General features: G+C 35.5%; 1 protein-coding gene across 1 annotated transcript in view; it reads right to left on the minus strand.

Moving 5' to 3' along the window:
• The window catches only part of LOC120327143 (uncharacterized), a 45107-nt gene extending 27123 nt beyond the window's left edge, over positions 1–17984 (minus strand). The window contains exons 1-41 of the mRNA XM_078112267.1: positions 17954–17984; positions 17444–17461; positions 17036–17059; positions 16368–16548; positions 15649–15773; positions 15558–15572; positions 14759–14782; positions 14274–14451; positions 13790–13914; positions 13403–13417; positions 12426–12737; positions 12154–12331; positions 11665–11789; positions 11077–11385; positions 9928–10108; positions 9709–9833; positions 9608–9622; positions 9215–9526; positions 8948–9125; positions 8453–8577; positions 7865–8173; positions 7303–7483; positions 7084–7208; positions 6983–6997; positions 6590–6901; positions 6323–6500; positions 5835–5959; positions 5247–5555; positions 4108–4288; positions 3889–4013; positions 3788–3802; positions 3395–3706; positions 3122–3299; positions 2619–2743; positions 2023–2331; positions 1466–1646; positions 1249–1373; positions 1148–1162; positions 750–1061; positions 288–465; positions 87–211 (exon numbers count right to left, since the gene is read on the minus strand). Of these exons, the coding sequence (XP_077968393.1) occupies positions 87–211; positions 288–465; positions 750–1061; positions 1148–1162; positions 1249–1373; positions 1466–1646; positions 2023–2331; positions 2619–2743; positions 3122–3299; positions 3395–3706; positions 3788–3802; positions 3889–4013; positions 4108–4288; positions 5247–5555; positions 5835–5959; positions 6323–6500; positions 6590–6901; positions 6983–6997; positions 7084–7208; positions 7303–7483; positions 7865–8173; positions 8453–8577; positions 8948–9125; positions 9215–9526; positions 9608–9622; positions 9709–9833; positions 9928–10108; positions 11077–11385; positions 11665–11789; positions 12154–12331; positions 12426–12737; positions 13403–13417; positions 13790–13914; positions 14274–14451; positions 14759–14782; positions 15558–15572; positions 15649–15773; positions 16368–16548; positions 17036–17059; positions 17444–17447 (6286 nt within the window). The 5' untranslated portion in view covers positions 17448–17461; positions 17954–17984. The remainder of the gene's footprint in view (positions 1–86; positions 212–287; positions 466–749; positions 1062–1147; positions 1163–1248; positions 1374–1465; positions 1647–2022; positions 2332–2618; positions 2744–3121; positions 3300–3394; positions 3707–3787; positions 3803–3888; positions 4014–4107; positions 4289–5246; positions 5556–5834; positions 5960–6322; positions 6501–6589; positions 6902–6982; positions 6998–7083; positions 7209–7302; positions 7484–7864; positions 8174–8452; positions 8578–8947; positions 9126–9214; positions 9527–9607; positions 9623–9708; positions 9834–9927; positions 10109–11076; positions 11386–11664; positions 11790–12153; positions 12332–12425; positions 12738–13402; positions 13418–13789; positions 13915–14273; positions 14452–14758; positions 14783–15557; positions 15573–15648; positions 15774–16367; positions 16549–17035; positions 17060–17443; positions 17462–17953) is intronic.
• Between the last annotated feature and the right edge of the window lie 399 nt (positions 17985–18383).

Raw genomic sequence — 18383 nt, forward strand, 5'->3', positions numbered from 1 at the left:
AATCATTATTTGTATTTTGCACATGTCGATATTATAAATAGTTAACAACAGACACTTAAATAGTATTTCACAAACAAATTGCATACTTGGTTTCCATTCATTAACAGCATATACTGCATTTGCCCAGACTCCACCTTTTCCACCTTCCTTACAATTTGATGAAAGTCCATACTTTCCGTATGTTAGATGAGCATCCTTTCCAGTGGCGCACCTATTTTTATGAAAACCCGATATCGTAAAATCAAATCTAATAAATATACCAGTACTCTGAATGTCGATGTTCTTACCATCCACCATTTTGAACAGCAAACAATTTATATCCGAGAGATGAAGCCACCATCGCACATTTTCTAATTGCGTTTCTTCTTTGTTTATAATTGTCTCTCAATGTTTGAAATCTTCCGTCTGCCTGTGGAATTGCTCTATTTCCAGTATCCTTGTAACACCCAATGTAGTTGAAGCGAGCTGGAAATAAACATGGGGTCAAGTTACTCAAATCAAAGTTCGGAATTTATAGGAGCTATTATGTTGTTAGAGCACTTTTTAAAATTTTGAAGTATTATTTTTGACGACGAATTTATTGATTTTTGCTAGGTTAAAATTTATTTGTGCAAATGTAAATATCAAATCATTGTAATAAAAATATTGTATAGAAAAACGACAAATTTTCCGGAATGAATAGTGACAAAACCAGTGCACACTTCACAAAAATAAAAATCAATTATTTAAACAGTTTGTTTAACGCCTACTTCGTATTTTGAAATTTTTGCCAACAATCTTGTAAACTTGATTTCCCCATGGTCCTCCTTCGCCATCTTTTCGACATGTTGAATAAGGTCCATATTTGTCAAAAGTACCTCCTGCATTCTTACTTGTCGCACACCAACCTCCGTTTTGTACAGCAAATACTGAATATCCTTTGCTCTTTGCAAAGTTACCACATTTCTGTATGGCTTCCTTCCTTGCGGTATAAGGTCCATATCGTTTTGTAAGTATGGTATCAACTCCAGGAATCGCCCTTTTTCCGTTGTCTCTCCAACAACCGAGATCCAGAAGTGAAACTTAAATAATCAAATACAAATATTAGATGTTTCTTCAAAATAAATTGTTTGGTAATTGAATCATTTTTATGAAAAATTTCACTCACGTTCACTGAGAGGCTCTGTAAGTAAAAAAAATGTACAAGTTTTACAATCTGTATATATATAGAGTTTTAACGTGTACTTATTTTACATAGTGAATGCTTACCAGGTTTCCATCCATTCACACCGTAAACATGATTAGCCCATGGTCCACCTTCACCATCTTTTCTACAGCCATTTGAAGGTCCATACTTTTGATAAGTCATGTGAGCCGCAGAACCAGTCGCACACCTGAAGGAATATCAAGATATCAAAATTTTTTGCAACGCTACAATAGAAAATTTCTGATGATGTGAAGCATATAAGACAGTAAATTAACATACCATCCACCGTTTTGAACAGCAAAGACTTTGTATCCTAGATCAGTTGCAACTCGCGCGCATTTTGTAATGGCATCTTTTCGTTGTGGATAACTATCTCGAAGGGTTTGAAAACGGCCATCTGCCTGAGGAATCGCTCTATTTCCTGTATCTCTGAAGCATCCGATCGAAGTATATCTTGTGCCTGGTATGAAAGACATGTATTAAAAGATGAGCATCTGCACTTACTGTAATTTGGAATGTCGACATAACTATGTTTTTCTTGAAGTGTACATGGATAGACATTTTGTTGACTTTTGTCGGGCCAGGTTTCATACTTAACGAGAACGAAGCTGGGGTGTGTACATTGTTATGCACATATGATACACATCAAACTTAGATTGATGATTACAAAAATTGGTAAAGTGAGCTAAAATATTATAATGGCATATTTTATTAAAGTAACGTGTTCCTAACTGCTGCTCTTTTACTCTGCTTTTGAGCTGATGAATCTGTATTCTCTTCGTCGTATTAGTCACTTGAATCACTTGATAAAATTTAAATTAACCAAAACATCTCACCAATTTTAGTCGATTTTCCTGCAATTCTGTAAACTTGGTTTCCCCATGGTCCTCCTTCTCCATCAGGTCTACATGTTGAATATGGTCCATACTTGTCAAAAGTATCTTCTGCGTTCTTACTTGTCGCACACCAACCTCCGTTTTGTACAGCAAATACTGAATATCCTTTGCTCTTGGCATATTGAGCACATTTTTGTATGGAACCGACTCTTGATTGGTATGGACCGAACTTTTTGGCCAGTATGTGATCAGCACTTGGTATTGCTCGATTCCCTGTGTCTTTCCAACAACCAAGATCAATCAAAGAGACTGTAAAGTCAATAATATCACATACATTTATTGAGTTTTACCCCAGGTTTTACAACAAAATAAAAAATATCTTCTTATTCCGGGGTTTTCACAAACGATGCAGACTCTTTCCTATTGCTATATTTATTCGTCTACGCTAGAATGTAAGACAGGCGCATTCTGCAGCGTATTAAATGTATTATACATGTCTGTAATCTGTATACGACAGGCACTGATTTTTAAAACTCAGTTTTTTCTATTTCTATGAAAAAGGAAATTTACCTATCTTTCCATCTACCAGCACTTACTTGGCATCCATCCATTAACAGCATATACTGCATTTGCCCAAGCTCCACCTTTTCCACCTTCCTTGCAATTGGATGAAAGCCCGTACTTGCCGTATGTTAAATGAGCATCCTTTCCAGTAGCGCACCTGCAAACATTTATCGTACCATATGTGATATGTAATTTAGGTCATGTGATAATCATGCGAAGCCAAACTTAGTGATAATAATCGTCAACGTGGCTAGTATCAAAACCAATGTTGGGAGGCTGGAGTTGACGTGGCATTTATGTAACCAATTATAATTAGTGACTCGAATCATGTTAATAGAATGGATGGTCAATGGTCATGAATCTAACCACTATTGAGACTTCACTCATTGATTGACTCTACTTTGGACTCAAGTTATAGGATGATCTTTGACCCCGAGGTTCAGAAACAACGAACCTACATTGATCAGAAACAGTGTGTTTTGACATTAAATGTAACACCCGATTGACACAGATTCGATAAAAAGCAATCACATACCATCCACCATTCTGAACCGCAAACGCTTTATATCCAAGAGATGCAGCTACCATCGCACATTTTTTGACGGCGTTATTTCTCTGCTGATAACTATCTCTCAGAGTCTGAAATCTTCCATCAGCTTGTGGAATTGCTCGGTTACCAGTATCTTTGTAACATCCAATATATCGAAAATGAACTAAAATAACACATATTTAATTTTATTTTTTAGTAACGTCAGATTGAAGTTTAATTCTTAAATAAATTATTATAGGAAATTGTAAAGCTGCTCACTTTTGACGCGGTAGTTTTCCCCCACAATTTTGTAAACTTGGTTTCCCCACGGTCCTCCTTCACCGTCTTTTCGACATGTTGAATATGGTCCATATTTGTCAAAAGTATCTTCTGCGTTTTTACTTGTCGCACACCAACCTCCGTTTTGTACAGCAAATACTGAATATCCTTTGCTCTTTGCATAATTACCGCATTTCTGTATGGCATCCTTTCTTGCAGTATAAGGTCCATATCGTTTTGTAAGTATGGTATCAACTCCAGGAATCGCCCTGTTTCCGTTGTCTCTCCAACAACCGAGATCAAGTAGTGAAACTAAAATAATCGCATACAAATGTTGAAGTTTATTTTGAAATAAAACAAAAAAATATTATTCCTAAAAACCGTTTTACTCACGTTCACTGAGAGCCTCTGTAATTAAAAATAAAATACATATTTAGAAATGAGTACATATAAAAGGTTTTGACTTTTGTATATTTGATATAGTGAATGCTTACCAGGTTTCCATCCATTCACACCGTACACATGATTAGCCCATGGTCCACCTTCACCATCATTTCTACAACCTTTTGAAGGTCCATACTTTTGATAAGTCATGTGAGCTTCAGAACCAGTCGCACACCTGAAGAAATATTAGGTGTTATCAAAATTATTAACAACACTACAATATAAATTTTCTTATAATGTGAAGCATATAAAACAATGAATCAACATACCATCCGCCGTTTTGAACAGCAAAGACTTTGTATCCTAGATCAGTTGCAACTTTCGCACATTTTGCAATAGCATCCTTACGTTGTGGGTAACTATCTCGCAGGGTTTGAAAACGGCCATCTGCCTGAGGAATCGCTCTATTTCCTGTATCTCTGAAGCATCCGATCGAAGTATATCTTAAGCCTGTTATGAAAGACGTGTATTTAAGAAATGAGCATCTGCGTTAGAATGTCGACATAACTATGTTCTTCTTGCAGTCTATATAAATAGACATTTTTTTCACATTTGTATCATGCAGTATAGTCGTGTCAAGCATCATACTTATTGAGGGCGAAACTGTGGTGTGTACATTGTTTTGCACATATGAAACACATCAAACTTAGATTCATAGTTACAAAAATTGGCGAAGAGGGCTAAAATAGTATAATCAGATGATTGATTATTTAATAACTTTGCATCTGTATTACTCTCCATGTTTTCGTCTACATTATGCTTGATTAATCTCTGTTCTCAGTTATGAACTTTGATAAGTCTCGTAATATGAGTAGCCTGAAAGTTGAAACCAGTAGTTTGTGTATTTCTTTGAAAGATACAAAATATAAATCCAATGTAAAATCTCCATCAGCGGTAATCCAATCCCACTGATATAGAATAAGCAAAGTAATCAAATCTATTTGTTGGACTGATATATTCCTGAATAGTGAATCTGTCTGTGCTTGTTTAGAAGGTTTATAATTGTGAATTTTTGCTTTGAAAGTAGCAAAACACTGTTTTTAATTTTGGCACGCGGGAGAATTTTGTCGTTAAATTTAGCCGATTTGGCACGCGAGCCGAAAAAGGTGGCCTATACGATCCCCTGCACTAAAGGACTATACGATCTGCACTATACGATCACAGCGTCTTAGCAGAGGATGGTTTTGATCCTTCGACCTCTCGATTGTGACCCAAAAACGCTTCCTCTGCGCCTCGGAGATCGGAATTGTCCTTCAAAATATAAACTTCCAAAAAAACAGCAATTAAAGTAACGTGTTCCCAACTGCTGCTCTTTTACTCTGCTTTTGAGCTGATGAATCTGTATTCTCTTGGTCGTACTAGACACTTGAATCATTTGATCAAATTTAAATTAATCAAAACATCTCACCAATTTTAGTCGATTTTCCTTTAATTCTGTAAACTTGGTTTCCCCACGGTCCTCCTTCACCATCAGGTCTACATGTTGAATATGGTCCATACTTGTCAAAAGTTTCTTCAGCGTTCTTACTTGTCGCACACCAACCTCCGTTTTGTACAGCAAATACTGAATATCCTTTGCTCTTGGCATATTGAGCACATTTTTGTATGGAACCGACTCTTGATTGGTATGGACCGAAATTTTTGGCCAGTATGTGATCAGCACTTGGTATTGCTCGATTCCCTGTGTCTTTCCAACAACCAAGATCAATCAAAGAGACTGTAAAGTCAATAATATCACATACATTCATTGAGTTTTACCCCAGGTTTTACAACAAATAAAAAATATTTTTCTATTCCGGTTTTTTTTACAAACGATGCAGTCTCTTTCCCATTGCTATATTTATTCGTCAACTCGATATGTAAAACAGGCGCATTCTGCAGCGTAATAAATGTATTATACATGTTTGTATACGACACGCACTGATTATTAAAACTGAGTTTTTTCTGTTTCTATGAAAAAGGAAATTTACCTATCTTTCCATCTACCAGCACTTACTTGGCATCCATCCATTAACAGCATATACTGCATTTGCCCAAGCTCCACCTTTTCCACCTTCCTTGCAATTAGATGAAAGCCCGTACTTGCCGTATGTTAAATGAGCATCCTTTCCAGTAGCGCACCTGCAAACATTTATCGTACCATATGTGATATGTAATTTAGGTCATGTGATAATCATGTAAAGCCAAACTTAGTGATAATAATCGTCAACATGGCTAGTATCAAAACCAATGTTGGGAGGCTCGAGTTGACGTGGCATTACATTATACTTAGTGACTCGAACCATGTTAATAGAATGGATGGTCATGAATCTAACCACAATTGAGACTTCACTCATTGATTGACTCTACTTTGGACTCAAGTTATAGGATGATCTTTGACCCCGAGGTTCAGAAACAACGAACCTACATTGATCAGAAACAGTGTGTTTTGACATTAAATGTAACACCCGATTGACACAGATTCGATAAAAAGCAATCACATACCATCCACCATTCTGAACCGCAAACGCTTTATATCCAAGAGATGCAGCTACCATCGCACATTTTTTAACGGCGTTATTTCTCTGCTGATAACTATCTCTCAGAGTCTGAAATCTTCCATCAGCTTGTGGAATTGCTCGGTTACCAGTATCTTTGTAACATCCAATATATCGAAAATGCACTAAAATACCACATATTTATTTTTTAGTAATGTCAGATTGAAGTTTAATTCTTAAATAAATTATTATAAGAAATTGAAAAGCTGCTCACTTTTGACGCGGTAGTTTTCCCCCACAATTTTGTAAACTTGGTTTCCCCACGGTCCTCCTTCGCCGTCTTTTCGACATGTTGAATATGGTCCATACTTGTCAAAAGTATCTTCTGCGTTTTTACTTGTTGCACACCAACCTCCGTTTTGTACAGCAAATACTGAATATCCTTTGCTCTTTGCATAATTACCGCATTTCTGTATGGCTTCCTTTCTTGCAGTATAAGGTCCATATCGTTTTGTAAGTATGGTATCAACTCCAGGAATCGCCCTGTTTCCGTTGTCTCTCCAACAACCGAGATCAAGTAGTGAAACTAAAATAATCGCATACAAATGTTGAAGTTTATTTTGAAATAAAACAAAAAAATATTATTCTTAAAAACCGATTTACTCACGTTCACTGAGAGCCTCTGTAATTAAAAATAAAATACATATTTAGAAATGAGTACATATAAAAGGTTTTGACGTTTGTATATTTGATATAGTGAATGCTTACCAGGTTTCCATCCATTCACACCGTACACATGATTAGCCCATGGTCCACCCTCACCATCTTTTCTACAACCATTTGATGGTCCATACTTTTGATAAGTCATGTGAGCTTCAGAACCAGTAGCGCACCTGAAGGAATATTAGGAGATATCAGAATTATTAACAACACTACAAGATAAATTTTTTTATAATGTGAAGCATATAAGACAATGAATCAACATACCATCCACCGTTTTGAACAGCAAAGACTTTGTATCCTAGATCAGTTGCAACTTTCGCACATTTTGCAATAGCATCCTTACGTTGTGGGTAACTATCTCGCAGGGTTTGAAAACGGCCATCTGCCTGAGGAATCGCTCTATTTCCTGTATCTCTGAAGCATCCGATCGAAGTATATCTTAAGCCTGTTATGAAAGACGTGTATTTAAGAAATGAGCATCTGCGTTAGAATGTCGACATAACTATGTTCTTCTTGCAGTCTATATAAATAGACATTTTTTTTACATTTGTATCATGCAGTATAGTCGGGCCAAGCATCATACTTATTGAGGGCGAAACTGTGATGTGTGCATTGTTTTGTACATAAGAAACACATCAAACTCAGATTCATGGTTACAAAAATTGGCAAAGAGGGCTAAAATAATATAACCAGATGATTGATTAAAGTAACGTGTTCCTAACTGCTGCTCTTTTACTCTGCTTTTGTGCTGATGAATCTTTATTCTCTTGTTCGTACTAGACACTTGGATCGCTTGATAAAATTTAAATTAGCCAAAACATCTCACCAATTTTAGTCGATTTTCCTTTAATTCTGTAAACTTGGTTTCCCCATGGTCCTCCTTCACCATCAGGTCTACATGTTGAATATGGTCCATACTTGTCAAAAGTTTCTTCAGCGTTCTTACTTGTCGCACACCAACCTCCGTTTTGTACAGCAAATACTGAATATCCTTTGCTCTTGGCATATTGAGCACATTTTTGTATGGAACCGACTCTTGATTGGTATGGACCGAAATTTTTGGCCAGTATGTGATCAGCACTTGGTATTGCTCGATTCCCTGTGTCTTTCCAACAACCAAGATCAATCAAAGAGACTGTAAAGTCAATAATATCACATACATTCATTGAGTTTTACCCCAGGTTTAACAACAAATAAAAAATATTTTTCTATTTCGGGTTTTTTTACAAACGATGCAGTCTCTTTCTTATTGCTATATTTATTCGTCTACGCGATATGTAAAACAGGCACATTCTGCAGCGTAATAATTGTATTATACATGTTTGTATACGACACGCACTGATTATTAAAACTGAGTTTTTTCTGTTTCTATGAAAAAGGAAATTTACCTATCTTTCCATCTACCACCACTTACTTGGCATCCATCCATTAACAGCATATACTGCATTTGCCCAAGCTCCACCTTTTCCACCTTCCTTGCAATTAGATGAAAGCCCGTACTTGCCGTATGTTAAATGAGCATCCTTTCCAGTAGCGCACCTGCAAACATTTATCGTACCATATGTGATATGTAATTTAGGTCATGTGATAATCATGTAAAGCCAAACTTAGTTATAATAATCGTCAACGTGGCTAGTATCAAAACCAATGTTGGGAGGCTCGAGTTGACGTGGCATTTATGTAACCAATTATAATTAGTGACTCGAACCATGTTAATAGAATGGATGGTCATGAATCTAACCACTATTGAAACTTCACTCATTGATTGACTCTACTTTGGACTCAAGTTTTAGGATGATCTTTGACCCCGAGGTTCAGAAACAACGAACCTACATTGATCAGAAACAGTGTGTTTTGACATTAAATGTAACACCCGATTGACACAGATTCGATAAAAGCAATCACATACCATCCACCATTCTGAACCGCAAACGTTTTATATCCAAGAGATGCAGCTACCATCGCACATTTTTTGACGGCGTTATTTCTCTGCTGATACCTATCTCTCAGAGTCTGAAATCTTCCATCAACTTGTGGAATTGCTCGGTTACCAGTATCTTTGTAACATCCAATATATCGAAAATGCACTAAAATAACACATATTTATTTTTTAGTAACTTCAGATTGAAGTTTAATTCTCAAATAAATTATTATAAGAAATTGTAAAGCTGCTCACTTTTGACGCGGTAGTTTTCTCCCACAATTTTGTAAACTTGGTTTCCCCACGGTCCTCCTTCGCCGTCTTTTCGACATGTTGAATATGGTCCATACTTGTCAAAAGTATCTTCTGCGTTTATACTTGTCGCACACCAACCTCCGTTTTGTACAGCAAATACTGAATATCCTTTGCTCTTTGCATAATTACCGCATTTCTGTATGGCTTCCTTTCTTGCAGTATAAGGTCCATATCGTTTTGTAAGTATGGTATCAACTCCAGGAATCGCCCTGTTTCCGTTGTCTCTCCAACAACCGAGATCAAGTAGTGAAACTAAAATAATCGCATACAAATGTTGAAGTTTATTTTGAAATAAAACAAAAAAATATTATTCCTAAAAACCGATTTACTCACGTTCACTGAGAGCCTCTGTAATTAAAAATAAATTACATATTTAGAAATGAGTACATATAAAAGGTTTTGACATTTGTATATTTGATATAGTGAATGCTTACCAGGTTTCCATCCATTCACACCGTACACATGATTAGCCCATGGTCCACCTTCACCATCTTTTCTACAACCATTTGAAGGTCCATATTTCTGATAAGTCATGTGAGCTTCAGAACCAGTCGCACACCTGAAGGAATATTAGGAGTTATCAAAATTATTAACAACACTACAATATAAATTTTCTTATAATGTGAAGCATATAAAACAATGAATCAACATACCATCCGCCGTTTTGAACAGCAAAGACTTTGTATCCTAGATCAGTTGCAACTTTCGCACATTTCGCAATAGCATCCTTACGTTGTGGGTAACTATCTCGCAGGGTTTGAAAACGGCCATCTGCCTGAGGAATCGCTCTATTTCCTGTATCTCTGAAGCATCCGATCGAAGTATATCTTAAGCCTGTTATGAAAGACGAGTATTTAAGAAATGAGCATCTGCGTTAGAATGTCGAGATAACTATGTTCTTCTTGCAGTCTATATAAATAGACATTTTTTTCACATTTGTATCATGCAGTATAGTCGGGCCAAGCATCATACTTATTGAGGGCGAAACTGTGGTGTGTACATTGTTTTGCACATATGAAACACATCAAACTTAGATTCATAGCTACAAAAATTGACGAAGAGAGCTAAAATAATATAATCAGATGATTGATTATTTAATAACTTTGCAACTGTATTACTCTCCATGTTTTCGTCTACATTATGCTTGATAAATCTCTGTTCTCAGTTATGAACCTTGATAAGTCTCGTAATATGAGTAGCCTGAAAGTTGAAACCAGTAGTTTGTGTATTTCTTTGAAAGATACAAAATATAAATCCAATGTAAAATCTCCATCAGCGGGAATCCAATCCTACTGATATAGAATAAGAAAAGTAATCAAATCTATTTGTTGGACTGATATTTTCCTGAATAGTGAATTTGTCTGTGCTTATTTAGACGGTTTATAATTGTGAATTTTTGCTTTGAAAGTAGCAAAACACTGTTTTTAATTTTGGCACGCGGGAGAATTTTGTCGATAAATTTAGCCGATTTGGCACGCGAGCCGAAAAAGGTTGTCTATACGATCCCCTGCACTAAAGGACTATACGATCTGCGCTATACGATCACAGCGTCTTAGCAGAGGATGGTTTTGATCCATCGACCTCTGGTTTGTGACCCAAGAACGCTTCCTCTGCGCCACTCTGCTACTCGGAGATAGGAATTGTCCTTCAACATATAAACTTCCAAAAAAACAGCAATTAAAGTAACGTGTTCCCAACTGCTGCTCTTTTACTCTGCTTTTGAGCTGATGAATCTGTATTCTCTTGGTCGTACTAGACACTTGAATCATTTGATCAAATTTAAATTAATCAAAACATCTCACCAATTTTAGTCGATTTTCCTTTAATTCTGTAAACTTGATTTCCCCATGGTCCTCCTTCACCATCAGGTCTACATGTTGAATAGGGTCCATACTTGTCAAAAGTTTCTTCAGCGTTCTTACTTGTCGCACACCAACCTCCGTTTTGTACAGCAAATACTGAATATCCTTTGCTCTTGGCATATTGAGCACATTTTTGTATGGAACCGACTCTTGATTGGTATGGACCGAAATTTTTGGCCAGTATGTGATCAGCACTTGGTATTGCTCGATTCCCTGTGTCTTTCCAACAACCAAGATCAATCAAAGAGACTGTAAAGTCAATAATATCACATACATTCATTGAGTTTTACCCCAGGTTTTACAACAAATAAAAAATATTTTTCTATTTCGGGTTTTTTTACAAACGATGCAGTCTCTTTCTTCTTGCGATATTTATTCGTCAACTCGATATGTAAAACAGGCGCATTCTGCAGCGTAATAAATGTATTATACATGTTTGTATACGACACGCACTGATTATTAAAACTGAGTTTTTTCTGTTTCTATGAAAAAGGAAATTTACCTATCTTTCCATCTACCAGCACTTACTTGGCATCCATCCATTAACAGCATATACTGCATTTGCCCAAGCTCCACCTTTTCCACCTTCCTTGCAATTAGATGAAAGCCCGTACTTGCCGTATGTTAAATGAGCATCCTTTCCAGTAGCGCACCTGCAAAGGTTTATCGTTCCATATGTAATATAGGTCATGTGATAATCATGCGAAGCCAAACATAGTGATAATAATCGTCAACGTGGCTAGTATCAAAACCAATGTTGGGAGGCTCGAGTTGAAGTGGCATTTATGTAACCAATTATAATTAGTGACTCGAACCATGTTAATGGAATGGCTGGTCATGAATCTAACCACTATTGAGACTTCACTCATTGATTGACTTTACTTTGGACTCGAGTTATAGGATGATCTTTGACCCCGAGGTTTAGAAACAATGAACCTACATTGATCAGAAACAGTGTGTTTTGACATTAAATAAAACACCCGATTGACACAGATTCTATAAAAATCAATCACATACCATCCACCATTCTGAACCGCAAACGCTTTATATCCAAGAGATGCAGCTACCATCGCACATTTTTTGACGGCCGTATTTCTCTGCTGATAACTATCTCTCAGAGTCTGAAATCTTCCATCAGCTTGTGGAATTGCTCTGTTGCCAGTATCTTTGTAACATCCAATATATCGAAAATGCACTAAAATAACATTATTTCATTTTTATTTTTTTGTAACATCAGATTGAAGTTAATTTCTAAATAAATTATTATTAGAAATTGTAAATCTGCTCACTTTTGACGCGGTAGTTTTCCCCCACAATTTTGTAAACTTGGTTTCCCCACGGTCCTCCTTCACCGTCTTTTCGACATGTTGAATATGGTCCATACTTGTCAAAAGTATCTTTTGCGTTTTTACTTGTCGCACACCAACCTCCGTTTTGTACAGCAAATACTGAATATCCTTTGCTCTTTGCATAATTACCGCATTTCTGTATGGCTTCCATCCTTGCAGTATAAGGTCCATATCGTTTTGTAAGTATGGTATCAACTCCAGGAATCGCCCTGTTACCTTTGTCTCTCCAACAGCCGAGATCGATAAATGAGACTGCATAAACATAGTGTCAAACAAGAGAGCTATGTTCAAATATATGGACACGTAGCGGAACCCAGTGGCAATAATTTTGATGACGTCATAGCAAAAAAAAGTAATAGCTTTTTTGAGAAAAATGTTATCTTTAACCACTGAAAATATCAAAGCAATTGGTCCAGTATTCGAAGAGAAAAGCGATTTTTTAAAAATGGAGACGGAGACAAATAACAATAACAACAAAATTTTGAAACGATCGTTATGGCCACTAAACGTGTCCAATAAACGTGTTCAATAATATTTTGATCACTTAAACATGGTGTAAGACCACAGTATAAGAAAGAGTATATAAAACTGCCCATTATTCACTCAGGATAATTTTAAAGTACGTGATGTAATGGATTTGATATCAAAATCCATATAAGTTTACAATTTTTTCTTTCTTGTGGGGGCCGTGTTGTTATAATATCGCATGAGTTAGAACCTTTAGATTAAGAAATATTAAATTTATTAACGATTTTCAATGTATGTAATATATGCTCTCCTTGTAGAATTCAAATTTATCATCTATCATTTCAATCAGATATTTCACCTGATTATTGAAAACATTCTTAGAAAGTTGGACCATAGCTAATTTTATTTATTAATTCATAATTTGATTATGTCTTAATTTTATTACTCACGTTTCTCGAGGGGTTCTGAAATTTAAGATTACAGTATGTTTATTCTTAGGTAAATGCAATGCAACTTGGTGACAACACAATGTGCTTAATAAACGAAGCTTGTATACTGCTTCTTGTCATTATTCGTACGATTTTGTTTCCATCGAAATCTATACAAACCTATATATACACTGTGATGTAAAAAAAATCTAATGATAGCATTCAATTCTTATCGCCTTTTCAATGAATTATTTCGATCAAGTATGATATGATCTTTATTGAAACTCTCCTATTTTTTTAATGTTCTGAGCTCTCGCCAACCGTCAATAAATTATTGAAAAAAAAAAACAGAAACGAATAAAGTATTCAAAAAAGAAAGAAAATTTTTTTTCGTCAAATAGTACTTACTAAGTTTCCATCCATTCACACCATATACAGCATTTGCCCATGGACCACCTTTGCCATCACCTTTACACGCACTTGAAGGCCCATATTTCTGATAGGTAAGATGAGCATCTGGGCCAGTGGCACACCTTTCAAGTTGAAAAATAAGTTAAGTTAAATTAGCACTTAAATCACAACAAGTGTCATTGGTCATTCTAATGGAAAGAGAGATCCCAACAATACAATTTAGGAAACAAGTTAGGTTGAGTCAAATTTCTGCTGCCCCGGTTTGAGTTTATTTCACTTTTCACAATAGACTCACTATAGTCGTTTGCAAATACGATTGAAGTTGTGCAGCCCTAGTTCCATAAAAGAAATTGTGGTTTACAAAATACTGACTTGGGCAAAACTTCATTCTGCCTCGATACAACTTTGTGAAATATCGATTTATGTTTAAAATTGTTTTATGAAAACTATTGGCATTCTTATGCACACAAATCAATCATACCATCCACCGTTTTGAACTGAAAAGACTTTGTATCCTTTATCTGCTGCAACCTTTGCACATTTTCCAATAGCATTATCTCGTCTTTGGTAATTTCCTTTCAGAGTAGGAAATCTACCATCTGCTTGAGGAATGGCTCTGTTTCCAGTGTCTCTAAAGCAGCCGATGGACGTGTATCTTACTGTTGTAAAAACACATTTCAATTCCTTTTTGTCACGCCTTTGCAAACTAAACTACATGATGCGTTGTGATCTATAGCAGTAGCTCAAATAGGCCAGTCATTAGCAATATATTCATTTTCAAAAACATGAGAAAATTTGACAGATTTTTCAAGCACATACAATCCAATGTGTGTGTATTCAGGCATCGTCATTCAATAGGTCACGATAAGCGTTTCAGGTCCGTAGTGTCACCAACCGGTTAATATTACTTTAAAATACATAAAAAATCTTTGTAATATATACAATACAATAAATAGTCCAAGTTACCTGCAATTTCGCTCTCGATTTCAACTAAATGAAATATTAGAATTCATAAAATTACAAAAATAGAAATGCACTGATGGTCATAACACGGCTTATACATAGAACGACTCTTAACGCTTGCAAATGCTAGAAGCATTTTAGACTTTGTGAATCATTACGTGTGATGCATGACTATATTGAATTATAAATCCGTTATGTCCGTTCCTAGTTTTAGTGATTGAAGTCCCAGGGGTATGGTAATATAAATCTACCCTGTTGTATGTTTCGCACAACTAGAGTTTGTATACAAAAGTTTTAAAACCCTCCCCAGCCGGTCGTTCTGGTGCCATTTTACTTTGGTTATTTTTTTGTCAACCATTAGGCCCTAAAGCTTCACTCATGGCTTTTTATTAGCGTGTGATAGAGCTCTAAAAAAAACTATTAAACTATTCGATTGCAGTAGAATTGCATACAATTACCAATTCGCTACAGCCATTTTTGTCACTATGGCACGAACTAATTTGTCAACAACTTCGAGTGTTGCTGTCAGTTTTTGTTTTTATCGTTATTTCAGCCATTGGGATTGGTATAATAAGTATAATAATTAGGTCAGGTGATTGAAGTTTTCTTCCAGTTTGAATAATGTACCAATTTATGGTATTTCTAAACTTTAACTCATACAGTATGTTTTCACATGTATATATGATACATTTGATCTAGTCTAATTGAACCTGAATACTGCTTCATATTGGTATATTATATTTTATTTTTATTTCTCTGTTTTCCGTAGAAGAAGATGTAATTTGGTGATTTGAATACTTACATTCTGGTTTAGATTCTGTAAAAGCAAATGTAGAATTTAGATAAAAGCACCGATAGAACAATAAACATCATGCACTGAAACTTTCAGTTACCTTGTCTCCAGCCTGTGACGCCGTAGACTGCATTTGCCCAAGGTCCACCTTTACCATCACCTTTGCATGCGTTGGAAGATCCGTATTTGTTATAGGTTTTATGAGCATTTGGTCCTGTAGCACACCTGGTAAAATTAGTGGAAAAATGCTATAAAATACAAGGAAGTGAACAAGTAAATATAGTGCGCCAAAAATATTAGTTTTGAATCTTGTCAGCACACGGAATAGCCCAATAATAAAAACAAGATGATCCCTTCTTGAATAGCGTACAGTACACATTTGTAGTAGTTTGTAGTTGCGTCATCCATTCACTACATTATCAAAATGTGATGTACCTGATTGCAACTAATCAGAAATGTCAGCTATGACTTTTTTAATTATTTTAATGGTGCTGGGTTTGTCATATAATTCAACTTATAACTCAGTCACCATCAGTTTCCCTGTTAATTTGACCCCATGAAATAAATATAACTTCATCAGAGACATGCAGCAGAGCTGACATCACTAAAATAGCTGACACTGCTGAGAGAGATAAACTTACTGACATAAGGCACGAATGGAGACAGCGTGCCTAACCCTCATCCGAGACTATAGAGCACGAATTATTACAGAGCTGTCATACACAATACTTCCCTTCTAGCTAAATTAACAATACATATTTTGAATTTCATGTTGTAAAAATAATATAATATTCATAAATATCTGTAAAGCAATCTCACCATCCGCCATTTTGAACAGCAAATACTTTGTATCCCTTGTCCAAAGCAACTTGGGAACATTTCTCAATCGCATTTTTACGTCTTTGGTAATTTCCTTTCAACGTGGGAAAGCGACCATCTGCCTGAGGTATGGCTCTGTTCCCTGTGTCTTTGTAGCAACCGATTGTTTCATATTTCAATACTGTATAATCAAATAAAAAGTTCGGAATGATATATGTTCAATGAGCTTTTCAATATTAAGGCAAGGAATGTCAATCAACACTAACCAGGTAGAAATACAAGTACTTTATCTGAAGCGTCTGTCCCAACCTAGGAAACCATTTATTGGGCGTCTGTTCCGTTTAATTAATGTTAAACGTGCTTTCGAAGTACCCTTAAATTTTACACAATTTACTTAAACTATTATTTGAAGCAGATTTACAATAAACCTAAAGGGTCAAGTGCTCTAGACAATGCCCCTCTTGGTCTTGGCACCCTTTTCAATTCATAGAAATCTATTGAGACAAAACTCACTGCTTTTTTTTTTAATTTACAATCGCTACGTTCTTCTATAGAACTCAACCGCGTCAAATCATTGAAGATTTTATGTTTTATCGAGCTTGTATGGTCAAATTAGTTTAGCCTATTTACTAATCAAATTCTAAGAGTAAAAAAGAATAAATGCTTGCCTGTAGTTTCACCAACGGTATTGCCTATTTGAAAGGGAAATTAAAAATTTATTAAACTACATATTGCTTCTCAATTTTCGATTGCATTCTTAACATTAGTTAAAGTAGCAACTGCGTTCTAGTATTATGCAACATTTGTATTATCAAAATGATGAATTTAAGGAAAATATCTTCAATATGCCATTCGAGTTTCGACTATTATGAGCGCAAGAACTTAACATTTGTAAGGCTTGCCGTTAACATTGCAAAATGTTTCCTAGTATACCCGACGAGAGATGATCTTGACAATTTATTAGAATTGAGCGTGTTGCTTACCGGATGAAATATCTGAAAATACATTGGATCAAATTAATATGTGGATGTTTGTAATAAACAAAGAAAAAATCTTCATTTTATGAGTATACTCACGCATAAGTCCGTCGAACTCTAAAAATGATATTGTTAATATATTATTTTTATATATGATCCTATAACATGAACATTGTATGCACAGTTTCTTCAAAGTTGTTCATAATGTGAGTGATACGATCGAAAGATTTTTTATTAGCATAACGATTCCATACAAAGTGACAACGTATCATAATTAATCGTAGCGTTGAGACTGTCTGCATATGTGGTGTGAATATAATATCTAAGTTACTATAGTTGAGATTATACTTGATAACTCAATACAAGGGTTTGTGCAGTAATTGTATGTAGGATATGTTTCAAATACATATGTAGTGTAGCCATAGTAAAATAAAGCAGATGGATGTACGCAAATTGTCCCTATTGATAGTTTTGCTATATTAGTTTTGCTGTTGTTCATGTCGTTGTTGAGAGGATATTGCTTTTCTCAGCAGTTAACGGACCAAGCCTTATTATTTTAACACATATATTTTCTACATAATAAATACATTGTCATTAAATTCCACTTACCTTCACCTTCTCCGTTGATTGAAATCTCCCCTCCTGTTAAATGAAAAGATTGTTAGTTACATTTATAACAATGTCGATTAAAGAAAAATTCCATTTCTGTCAAAATCTGTAAATGACCATCTGCATGCGATCCGTTTCTTGTGTCTTTGTAGCAACCGCTTCTTTAATATATTCAAATAAAAAGTTCGGAAGGATTTATATTCAATTAGCCTATTAATCATTATGTAAATTAAAACCGGCTAAAAATAAAAGTAATTGAAACGTCTGTCACCATCTCGAAAATTATTTATCTGTCTCTTTTCAATAATCTTAAACGCGCCGTTCGGTTAACCTCCTAAATTTCGCACGATTTACCAATATTCGAAGCAGATTTACAATAGATCTACAAAATAAGGGTTCTAGATCTTTGGCCATTACTCGCCTATGAAAT

Source organism: Styela clava, chromosome 4 (assembly GCF_964204865.1).
Source record: "Styela clava chromosome 4, kaStyClav1.hap1.2, whole genome shotgun sequence".
NCBI lineage: Eukaryota > Metazoa > Chordata > Ascidiacea > Stolidobranchia > Styelidae > Styela > Styela clava.